We start from the raw sequence: 12,742 nt of genomic DNA on the forward strand, positions 1-12,742 counted from the left end.
GTTCCTCTCTAAGTACAGTGTTTGTCTGAGGGATGTGAAGGGAGTATTGCCTGATACCATGTTTTTGCCTATGGGAAATCTATTCTAGGGTTCTCAGTAAATTTGGTCGCGGGGATTCATCTTTGATGAGGAATTTTACAAACTGAGCTGTTGTGTACCTAGTATGACATTTTGCATTGTTAGTTTCCAACAAACATTGATACACGAGAAATATTCTACAGAGTTGTATCGCTCTAATAGGGAACTTTGTTTATTTTCAGAAATAACAGGAAAATTGTTACTATATGTGTTTGATATATATTTAAAATATCAATTATATGGATACCAATGAATTAAGGGTTCATAGGTTTCTGTTCAATAACCTGTTCCTTTTATCACTGAACAGGCGGTGGATTCCAGCGAGTCCGAGCACACTTATATGGGTCTCTCTTGTATTACCTGCAAATTGCACAGAAGCCAGATGAGCCAGATACCCTGGAAGCAGGTGAGTATTGACAGTCAGGAAAAATTGATGACTGTAAATGAACACAACAGATCTTTTGTAATGCAGAGAAAAATTTCTGAAGCATAAATAAAAACTTGACTTTAATGTCCCCTTAAGACTTTTTTTAGCCAAACTGTATTAATGGAGAGTGCTGTAGCAGTCATATGTAATTGAATACAATTTATTACTTATGTTAAGTAAACAGTAACAAAACTATTTACATTAAAGGATTACTTTCTGTTATAATTTTTAAGCTAAACAACTAACATATTAAAGTTAATAAACATTAATTAAAACCTACTGACCTATATTTTCTCCAAAACAAAGTTTCATAACATTCTAAAAGTTATATATTTTATTCGCCGATGATGTCACGTTATCCTGCCCACTATTTTCAGCACTGCATGTTCAAAATACTTAAACCAATAACTTTGTGTTTAAAGCGCCATTTTGAAACCTAGGTATTGTAAACGGATTGGTACAGAGCAAAGGATACCCACAGAGTGGGTTTGGAAAACAATTAAATTTGCAGACAAGATTTCTGATATACGGTAGAGATATGTTAATGAAATGCTATTGAGAAAAGGCGTATTTGGGGTAGTTAGTAACAGGTATAGAAAATATTTACTTACAGTGGCCCTTTAACAGTCCACTAAAAAATGTCATTAAACATTTTTAATATTAATATCGTTGAAATAATTTGCACACATTTTTGTTTTAAGAAGGTTTTTGTTTTGTTGTTTAAAAACTATCTGCAAAAAAGGAGAGGATTTATGGTTTACTTAGGCTCTTGAATTTTCAGGCAAAAAAAATATTACTTCCATAGTTGTTTTCTGTTTGCAAGCATAAGTACTACTATAATAGAGGCTAGCAATAAGAAAATAGCAGCTCTTTTTGATCTAGTGATTACTGCTCCTGTTGTCTCAGTAGGACAGAGTAATAGTGTGAAATCTACAAACCCGTAAACAGTGACTCTGACTGTGGAATGCTGTGCTTCCTTAGCGTACGGCATTGTTTTGTTAAAGTTCCTCCTTGTCTTGTAGTTTAGTAGATAAACTAACAGGTGTTATTTTGTGCCAAGCCAGAAAGAAAATGCATTAAGACAACCAAACAGAAAATAGTGATGATGATTTTAGTTTTTTCTTTTTTAAATTTATCAGGTCCATTTTTACTAACACTCACAGGCTATCAGCCAATGAGCAACTAGCAGGAAGTACCGGTCAGCCAATAAACATTATTAGGGATGTAGTATATCCAAGAAACTCCTCAAGTGGTTAAAAAGCAGACTTTCATTCTATCATATTAAAATAAATCTTATGCGATTCAAGAGCGCTTAATTATAGATGTAGGATATACACAACTGATAAAGATTTACTAGTTTCACATTTTAAACAGCCCACTTTTTTGTTAACAAAAAATTAAAAGAAAAAAAACAATATTTTAAATGCTGCTCTTGGTGGGGGGTGCTATGTATCTTTTAGGTTCTCATTATCTATAGTAGTAGGGGTTAAATGATGCACTGTGTTTACATTCTCCTTGACTGTCTAGGTCAAAGTACCATGTGGGAACGGCTTACAGCTCCTGAAGATGTATTTAGTAAGCTGCAGCGTGACAACTTGTCCATAATTGAGACCTATGGGGCTGCTCTCATGGAAGTTGTTTGCAGAGATGCTTGTGATGGCCACGAAATAGGAAGGGTAACTTGTTTACTTGGCAAAATAACTAGTAAAGCAGAGAATGTTGCACACTACCAAGTGACTTTTGTACTCATTTTGGTGTAATTGCTTTGCAGATGCTTGCTCTTGCACTGTTGGACCGGATAGTCTCCATAGACAAGCAACAACAGTGGTTGATCTATCTTTCAAACAGTGGGTACCTGAAGGTCCTTGTGGATAGTCTAGCTCAAGATGACACAATCCTGCAGAATCTTCTGACTCCTCAGCCTCCTCTGCTTAAGGCTCTCTATATCTACGAGTCCAAAATGGTAACCCTGCATTTTTCTACTTTTAAGTAATTTTTGTGAATTTTCCCCATTATATTTTATGTGGACTTTTTGAAAGTATATATTGCTTAATTATGTAATTTCCAAAATGTAACATTAAAAAATGAACATAATTTTTTATACGTATACATTTAACAAATAATAAATATGTATGGTTAATTAAAGGGACATTATACACTAGATATACATGTTTCTTTCGTGTAGTTAGCAAGAGTCCATGAGCTAATGACATATAGGGGATATACATTCCTACCAGGAGGGGCAAAGTTTCCCAAACCTCAAAATGCCTATAAATGCACCCCTCACCACACCCACAATTCAGTTTTACAAACTTTGCCTCCCATGGAGGTGGTGAAGTAAGTTTGTGCTAGATTCTACGTTGATATGCGCTTCGCAGCAGGCTGGAGCCCGGTTTTCCTCTCAGAGTGCAGTGAATGTCAGAGGGATGTGAAGAGAGTTTTGCCTATTTGAATACAATGGTCTTCCTCTTGGGGATCTATTTCATAGGTTCTCTGTTATCGGTCGTAGAGATTTCTTCTCCTACCTCCCTTTTCAGATCGACGATATACTCGTATATACCATTACCTCTACTGATTCTCGTTTCAGTACTGGTTTGGCTATCTACTATATGTAGATGAGTGTCCGGGGGTAAGTAAGTCTTAATTTTTGTGACACTCTAAGCTATCGTTGGGCACTTTATATGTAAAGTTCTAAATATATGTCTTTAAACTTATATTTGCCATGATTCAGGATAATCAGTATTCCTTCATTCAGACGGTCAGTTTCATTATTTGGGATAATGCATATGAATAAATATTTTTTTCTTACCTTGAAAATTTTCAAATTGACTATTTTTCCCTGCGGGCTGTTAGGCTCGCGGGGGCAGAAAATGCTTCGTTTTATTGCGTCATTTTTGGCGCAAAATTGTCATTTCCGGCGTCGTAGTTGACGCCGGAAGTTGTTTGTAGTTGTAGTTTGTAGTCATTTTTTTGACACTTGTGTATTCAGACGTTTTTTTTGTGCCAAAAAATGTGGGCGTCGGTTTCGACGTCAGAGGATGTGGCGTCATACTTGGCGCCAAAAAATATGGGCGTTGTACTTGGCGCCATTAATGTGGGCATTATTCTTGGCGCCAAAAAAATGTGGGCGTCACTCTTGTCTCCACCTTTTTTTCACATTTCAGTCACATTTTTCATTGCTTCTGGTTGCTAGAGGCTTGTTCATTTGGCATTTTTTCCCATTCCTGAAACTGTCATTTAAGGAATTTGATAATTTTGCTTTATATGTTGTTTCTCCTGTTAAGTGTGGTCAGTCCACGGGTCATCATTACTTCTGGGATATTATCTCCTCCCCTACAGGAAGTGCAAGAGGATTCACCCAGCAGAGCTGCTATATAGCTCCTCCCCCCTACGTCACCCCCAGTCATTCTCTTGCACCCAACGAATAGATAGGATGTGTGAGAGGACTGTGGTGATTTAATTAGTTTATTACCTTCAATCAAAAGTTTGTTATTTTATAATAGCACCGGAGTGTGTTATTCATTCTCTGGTAGAATTTGAAGAAGAATCTACCAGAGTTTTTTCTATGATTTTAGCCGGAGTAGTTAAGATCATATTGCTGTTTCTCGGCCATCTGAGGAGAGGTAAACTTCAGATCAGGGGACAGCGGGCAGATTAATCTGCAAAGAGGTATGTAGCAGTTTGTTATTTTCTGACATGGAATTGATGAGAAAATCCTGCCATACCGTTATAATGTAAACTCAGCCTTAAATGCAGTAGATGTAGCTGGTATCAGGCTGTCATGTATGTATATTTTACACTTCAGTATTCTGGGGAATGGTACTTCACTGGATTTATACTGTATGCATAGACTTAACCTAATTTGCAGGGACTTGCAATAGGTTTTAAATAACAATTAATTTATTGAGGTTAAACGTTTTTTTGCTGGCATGTGAAAACGTTTATTTCTTCTGTTATGTGCGATCAGTCCACGGGTCATCATTACTTCTGGGATATAACTCCTCCCCAACAGGAAATGCAAGAGGATTCACCCAGCAGAGCTGATATAGCTCCTCCCCTCTACGTCAGTCCCAGTCATTCTCTTGCACCCAACGACTAGATAGGATGTGTGAGAGGACTATGGTGATTATACTTAGTTTTTATGACTTCAATCAAAAGTTTGTTATTTTACAATAACACCGGAGCGTGTTATTACTTCTCTGGCAGAGTTTGAAGAAGAATCTACCAGAGTTTTTTTTACTATGATTTTAACCGGAGTAGTTAAGATCATATTGCTGTTCTCGGCCATCTGAGGGAGGTAAAGGCTTCAGATCAGGGGACAGCGGGCAGATGAATCTGCATTGAGGTATGTAGCAGTTTTTATTTTCTGAATGGAATTGATGAAAAAATCCTGCTATACCGTTATAATGACATGTATGTATACACTTCAGTATTCTGGGAATGGTTTTTCACCGGAACTACTCTGTTAAAGGTCACTAATCCTTTTAATAAATATTGTCATGTTAAACGTTTTTGCTGGAATGTAGAATCGTTTACATTGCTGAGGTACTGAGTAAATAAATGTTTGGGCATTATTTTCCACTTGGCAGTTGTCTGCTTTAAATTGTGACAGTTTCGTTTCTCCTCACTGCTGTGTGTGAGAGGGAGGGGCCGTTTTTGGCGCTCTTTTGCTACGCATCAAAAAATTCCAGTCAGCTACTATTATATTTCCTGCATGATCCGGTTCACTGACAGATCTCAGGGGTCTTCAAACTTCTTTGAAGGGAGGTACATTCTCTCAGCAGAGCTGTGAGAATTTTTATTGACTGTGAATAAAAACGTTACTCTATAATTTTTTATGTCAAATTTAGTTATTTACTAATGGGAACAAACCTTTGCTAAAAGTTATGTTATTTTAAACTTGATGCTATAACTTTTCAGTTCATTATCTCAACTGTCATTTAATCGTTTAAGTACCTCTTCGAGGCACAGTACGTTTTTTGTTAAAAAAGATTATAACCAGGTTGCAAGTTATTGCTAGTGTGTTAAACATGTCTGACCCAGAGAATGATATCTGTGTCATTTGTTCCAATGCCAAGGTGGAGCCCAATAGAAATTTATGTACTAACTGTATTGATGCTACTTTAAATAAAAGTCAATCTGTACAATGTGAACAAATTTCACCAAACTGCGAGGGGAGAGTTATGCCGACTAACTCGCCTCACGCGGCAGTACCTGCATCTCCCGCCCGGGAGGTGCGTGATATTATGGCGCCTAATACATCTGGGCGGCCATTACAGATAACATTACATGATATGGCTACTGTTATGACTGAAGTTTTGTCTAAATTACCAGAACTAAGAGGCAAGCGTGATCACTCTGGGGTGAGAACAGAGTGCGCTGACAATACTAGGGCCATGTCTGATACTGCGTCACAGCTTGCAGAGCATGAGGACGGAGAGCTTCATTCTGTGGGTGACGGTTCTGATCCAAACAGATTGGATTCAGATATTTCAAATTTTAAATTCAAATTGGAGAACCTCCGTGCATTACTAGGGGAGGTCTTAGCAGCTTTCAATGATTGTAACACCATTGCAATACCAGAGAAAATGTGTAGGTTGGATAAATACTTTGCGGTACCGGCGAGTACTGACGTTTTTCCTATACCTAAGAGATTAACTGAAATTGTTACTAAGGAGTGGGATAGACCCGGTGTGCCGTTCTCACCCCCTCCAATATTTAGAAAGATGTTTCCAATAGACGCCACTACTCGGGACTTATGGCAAACGGTCCCTAAGGTGGAGGGAGCAGTTTCTACTTTAGCTAAGCGTACCACTATCCCGGTGGAGGATAGCTGTGCTTTTTCAGATCCAATGGATAAAAAATTAGAGGGTTACCTTAAGAAAATGTTTGTTCAACAAGGTTTTATATTGCAACCCCTTGCATGTATCGCGCCGATTACGGCTGCGGCAGCATTTTGGATTGAGTCTCTGGAAGAGAACCTTAGTTCATCTACGCTAGACGACATTATGGACAGGCTTAGAGTCCTTAAACTAGCCAATTCATTCATTTCGGAGGCCGTAGTACATTTAACCAAACTTACGGCTAAGAACTCTGGATTCGCCATACAGGCACGTAGAGCACTGTGGCTAAAATCCTGGTCAGCTGATGTTACTTCTAAGTCTAAATTACTTAATATACCTTTCAAGGGGCAGTCTTTATTTGGGCCCGGGTTGAAAGAAATTATCGCTGACATTACAGGAGGTAAGGGCCACGCCCTACCTCAAGACAAAGCCAAATCTAAGGCTAGACAGTCTAATTTTCGTCCCTTTCGGAATTTCAAACCTGGAGCAGCGTCAACCTCCACTGCACCAAAACAGGAAGGAGCTGTTGCTCGTTACAGGCAAGGCTGGAAACCTAACCAGTCCTGGAATAAGGGCAAACAGGCCAGGAAACCTGCTGCTGCCCCAAAGACAGCATGAACCGAGAGCCCCCGATCCGGGACCGGATCTAGTGGGGGGCAGACTTTCGCTCTTCGCTCAGGCCTGGGCAAGAGATGTTCAGGATCCCTGGGCGCTGGAGATCATATCTCAGGGATACCTTCTAGACTTCAAATTATCTCCCCCAAAAGGGAGATTTCATCTGTCAAGGTTGTCAACAAACCAGATAAAGAAAGAAGCGTTTCTACGCTGTGTACAAGATCTGTTATTAATGGGAGTGATCCATCCAGTTCCGCGGTCGGAACAAGGACAAGGGTTCTACTCAAACCTGTTTGTGGTTCCCAAAAAAGAGGGAACTTTCAGGCCAATCTTAGATTTAAAGATTCTAAACAAATTCCTAAGAGTTCCATCGTTCAAAATGGAAACTATTCGGACAATCTTACCTATGATCCAAAAGGGTCAGTACATGACCACAGTGGATTTAAAAGATGCTTACCTTCACATACCGATTCACAAAGATCATCAACGGTATCTACGGTTTGCCTTCCTAGACAGGCACTACCAGTTTGTAGCTCTTCCATTCGGATTGGCTACGGCCCCAAGAATCTTCACAAAGGTTCTGGGTGCACTTCTGGCGGTACTAAGACCGCGAGGGATTTCGGTGGCTCCGTACCTAGACGACATTCTAATACAAGCTTCAAGCTTTCAAACTGCCAAGTCTCATACAGAGTTAGTTCTGGCATTTCTAAGGTCGCATGGATGGAAAGTGAACGAAAAGAAAAGTTCTCTTTTTCCTCTCACAAGAGTTCCATTCTTGGGGACTCTTATAGATTCTGTAGAAATGAAGATTTACCTGACAGAAGACAGGTTAACAAGGCTTCAGGATGCATGCCGTGTCCTTCATTCCATTCAACACCCGTCAGTAGCTCAATGCATGGAGGTGATCGGCTTAATGGTAGCGGCAATGGACATAGTACCTTTTGCACGCCTACACCTCAGACCGCTGCAATTGTGCATGCTAAGTCAGTGGAATGGGGATTACTCAGATTTGTCCCCTACCCTGAATCTGAATCAAGAGACCAGAAATTCTCTTCTATGGTGGCTTTATCGGCCACACCTGTCCAGGGGGATGCCATTCAGCAGGCCAGACTGGACAATCGTAACAACAGACGCCAGCCTGCTAGGTTGGGGCGCTGTCTGGAATTCTCTGAAGACTCAGGGATTATGGAATCAGGAGGAGAGTCTCCTTCCAATAAACATTCTGGAATTGAGGGCAGTTCTCAATGCCCTTCTAGCTTGGCCCCAATTAACAACTCAGGGGTTCATCAGGTTTCAGTCGGACAATATCACGACTGTAGCTTACATCAACCATCAGGGAGGGACAAGAAGCTCCCTAGCAATGGTGGAAGTATCAAAGATAATTCGCTGGGCAGAGTCTCACTCTTGCCACCTGTCAGCAATCCACATCCCGGGAGTGGAGAACTGGGAGGCGGATTTCTTGAGTCGCCAGACTTTTCATCCGGGAGAGTGGGAACTTCATCCGGAGATTTTTGCCCAAATACTTCGACGTTGGGGCAAACCAGAGATAGATCTCATGGCGTCTCGCCAGAACGCCAAGCTTCCTCACTACGGGTCCAGATCCAGGGATCCGGGAGCGGTTCTGATAGATGCTTTGACAGCACCTTGGAACTTCGGGATGGCTTATGTGTTTCCACCCTTCCCGCTGCTTCCTCGATTGATTGCGAAAATCAAACAAGAGAGAGCATCTGTGATTCTAATAGCGCCTGCATGGCCACGCAGGACTTGGTATGCAGATCTAGTGGACATGTCATCCTGTCCACCTTGGTCTCTACCTCTGAGACAGGACCTTCTGACACAGGGTCCATTCAAACATCAAAATCTAACTTCTCTGAAACTGACTGCTTGGAAATTGAACGCTTGATTTTATCAAAGCGTGGTTTTTCTGAGTCGGTTATTGATACCCTGATCCAGGCTAGGAAGCCTGTTACCAGAAAGATTTACCATAAAATATGGCGCAAATACCTATACTGGTGCGAATCCAAACGTTACTCCTGGAGTAAGGTTAGGATCCCTAGGATATTGTCTTTTCTACAAGAAGGTTTAGAAAAGGGTTTATCGGCTAGTTCATTAAAGGGACAGATTTCAGCTCTGTCCATCTTGTTACACAGGCGTCTGTCAGAAAATCCAGACGTCCAGGCCTTTTGTCAAGCTTTAGCTAGGATCAAGCCTGTGTTTAAAGCCGTTGCTCCGCCATGGAGTTTAAACTTAGTTCTTAACGTTTTACAAGGTGTTCCATTTGAACCCCTTCATTCCATTGATATAAAATTGTTATCTTGGAAAGTTCTGTTTTTAATGGCTATTTCCTCGGCTCGAAGAGTCTCTGAGTTATCAGCATTACATTGTGATTCTCCTTATCTGATTTTTCACTCAGATAAGGTAGTTCTGCGTACTAAACCTGGGTTCTTACCTAAGGTAGTTACTAACAGGAATATCAATCAAGAGATTGTTGTTCCATCCTTGTGTCCAAATCCTTCTTCAAAGAAGGAACGTCTTCTACACAATCTGGATGTAGTTCGTGCCCTCAAGTTCTACTTGCAGGCAACTAAAAATTTTCGCCAAACTTCTTCCCTGTTTGTCGTTTATTCTGGACAGAGGAGAGGTCAAAAAGCTTCTGCTACCTCTCTCTCTTTCTGGCTTCGTAGCATAATACGTTTAGCCTATGAGACTGCTGGACAGCAGCCTCCTGAAAGAATTACAGCTCACTCCACTAGAGCTGTGGCTTCCACTTGGGCCTTTAAGAATGAGGCCTCTGTTGAACAGATTTGCAAGGCTGCAACTTGGTCTTCGCTTCATACTTTTTCCAAATTTTACAAATTTGACACTTTTGCTTCTTCGGAGGCTATTTTTGGGAGAAAGGTTCTTCAGGCAGTGGTTCCTTCTGTATAATGAGCCTGCCTATCCCTCCCGTCATCCGTGTACTTTTGCTTTGGTATTGGTATCCCAGAAGTAATGATGACCCGTGGACTGATCGCACATAACAGAAGAAAACATAATTTATGCTTACCTGATAAATTCCTTTCTTCTGTTGTGCGATCAGTCCACGGCCCGCCCTGTTTTTTAAGGCAGGTAAATATCTTTTAAATTATTCTCCAGTCACCACTTCACCCTTGGTTACTCCTTTCTCGTTGATTCTTGGTCGAATGACTGGGACTGACGTAGAGGGGAGGAGCTATATCAGCTCTGCTGGGTGAATCCTCTTGCATTTCCTGTTGGGGAGGAGTTATATCCCAGAAGTAATGATGACCCGTGGACTGATCGCACAACAGAAGAAAGGAATTTATCAGGTAAGCATAAATTGTTTTCTCTGAGGTACTGGGTGAAAAAATGTTTTGGGCACTATTTTTTCCACTTGGCAATAGTTTTGTTTAAATTAAAGCAGTTCACTGATCTCTCTCACTGTTATGTGTGAGGGGGAGGGGCCATTTTTGGCGCTTTTACTACGCATCAAAAAACTCAGTCAGAGGTTCATTTTCTTCCTGCATGATCCGGTTCATCTCTACAGAACTCAGGGATCTCCAAAGCCTTTTTTTGAGGGAGGTAATCATCACAGCAGAGCTGTGAAGATTGTAGTTGACTGTGATAAAAAACGTTTATTTGTGTATTTTTTCTGCTGCCTGGGTTAGTTATCCTTTGCTAATGGGAACAATCCTTTGCTAAAATTGTATATTTCTGACAAAGATTGATGCTATAACTTATTTATTTTCAACTGTCATAATTTTTTCTGTGCTTCTTATAGGCACAGTTCGTTTTCATATTATTGTAAATTACTTGAAAAAGCATTTCCAAGTTGCTAGTTAATTGCTAGTGTGTTAAACATGTCTGATTCAGAGGAAGATACATGTGCTATATGTGCTAATGCCAAAGTGGAGCCCAATAGAAGTTTATGTACTAACTGTATTGATGCTACTTTAAATAAAAGTCAATCTGTACAAATTGAACATATTTCACCAGACAACGAGGGGAGAGTTATGCCGACTAACTCTCCTCACGTGTCAGTACCTGCATCTCCCGCTCGGGAGGTGCGTGATATTGTAGCGCCGAGTACATCTGGGCGGCCATTTCAAATCACATTACAGGATATGGCTACTGTTATGACTGAAGTTTTGGCTAAATTACCAGAACTTAGAGGCAAGCGTGATCACTCTGGGGTGAGAACAGAGTGCGCTGATAATATTAGGGCCATGTCAGACACTGCGTCACAGGCGGCAGAACATGAGGACGGAGAACTTCATTCTGTGGGTGACGGTTCTGATCCAAATAGATTGGATTCAGATATTTCAAATTTTAAATTTAAGCTGGAAAACCTCCGTGTATTACTAGGGGAGGTGTTAGCGGCTCTGAATGATTGTAACACAGTTGCAATACCAGAGAAAATGTGTAGGTTGGATAAATATTTTGCGGTACCGGCGAGTACTGATGTTTTTCCTATACCTAAGAGACTTACTGAAATTGTTACTAAGGAGTGGGATAGGCCCGGTGTGCCGTTCTCACCCCCTCCGATATTTAGAAAAATGTTTCCAATAGACGCCACCACACGGGACTTATGGCAAACGGTCCCTAAGGTGGAGCGAGCAGTTTCTACTTTAGCTAAGCGTACCACTATCCCGGTGGAGGATAGCTGTGCCTTTTCAGATCCAATGGATAAAAAATTAGAGGGTTACCTTAAGAAAATGTTTGTTCAACAAGGTTTTATATTGCAACCTCTTGCATGTATTGCGCCTGTCACGGCTGCAGCAGCATTTTGGTTTGAGTCTCTGGAAGAGACACTTCAATCATCTACACTAGATGAGATTACAGACAAACTTAAAGCCCTTAAGTTAGCTAACTCATTTATTTCAGATGCCGTAGTACATTTAACTAAACTTACGGCTAAGAATTCCGGATTTGCCATTCAGGCACGCAGAGCACTGTGGCTAAAATCCTGGTCAGCTGATGTTACTTCTAAATCTAAATTGCTTAATATACCTTTCAAAGGGCAGACCTTATTTGGGCCCGGGTTGAAAGAGATTATCGCTGACATTACAGGAGGTAAAGGCCATGCCCTGCCTCAGGACAAAGCCAAACCTAGGTCTAGACAGTCTAATTTTCGTTCCTTTCGTAATTTCAAAGCAGGAACTGCATCAACTTCCTCTGCACCAAAACAGGAAGGAGCTGTTGCTCGCTACAGACAAGGCTGGAAACCTAACCAGTCCTGGAACAAGGGCAAGCAGGCCAGGAAACCTGCTGCTGCCCCTAAGACAGCATGAATCGAGGGCCCCCGATCCGGGACCGGATCTAGTAGGGGGCAGACTTTCTCTCTTCGCCCAGGCTTGGGCAAGAGATGTTCAGGATCCCTGGGCGTTAGAGATCATATCTCAGGGATACCTTCTGGACTTCAAATCCTCTCCCCCAAGAGGGAGATTTCATCTGTCAAGGTTGTCAACAAACCAAATAAAGAAAGAAGCGTTCCTACGCTGCGTACAAGATCTTTTATTAATGGGAGTGATCCATCCAGTTCCGCGGTCGGAACAGGGACAAGGGTTTTACTCAAATCTGTTTGTAGTTCCCAAAAAAGAGGGAACTTTCAGGCCAATCTTGGATTTAAAGATCCTTAACAAATTCCTAAGAGTTCCATCGTTCAAGATGGAAACGATTCGGACAATTTTGCCCATGATCCAAGAGGGTCAGTACATGACCACAGTGGATTTAAAGGATGCTTACCTTCACATACCGATTCACAGAAATCATTACCGGTATC

At 41.1% G+C, this 12,742-nt stretch overlaps 1 protein-coding gene across 1 annotated transcript in view; it reads left to right on the forward strand.

The window, feature by feature from the left end:
* Positions 1–12,742, forward strand: part of NUP205 (nucleoporin 205) — a 373,309-nt gene that overhangs the window by 214,197 nt on the left and 146,370 nt on the right. Inside the window, exons 24-27 of the mRNA XM_053719689.1 lie at positions 163–178; positions 386–484; positions 2,033–2,181; positions 2,277–2,468. Of these exons, the coding sequence (XP_053575664.1) occupies positions 163–178; positions 386–484; positions 2,033–2,181; positions 2,277–2,468 (456 nt within the window). The remainder of the gene's footprint in view (positions 1–162; positions 179–385; positions 485–2,032; positions 2,182–2,276; positions 2,469–12,742) is intronic.

The sequence above is a fragment of the Bombina bombina genome, chromosome 6 (assembly GCF_027579735.1).
Source record: "Bombina bombina isolate aBomBom1 chromosome 6, aBomBom1.pri, whole genome shotgun sequence".
NCBI classification, from domain to species: Eukaryota; Metazoa; Chordata; class Amphibia; order Anura; family Bombinatoridae; genus Bombina; species Bombina bombina.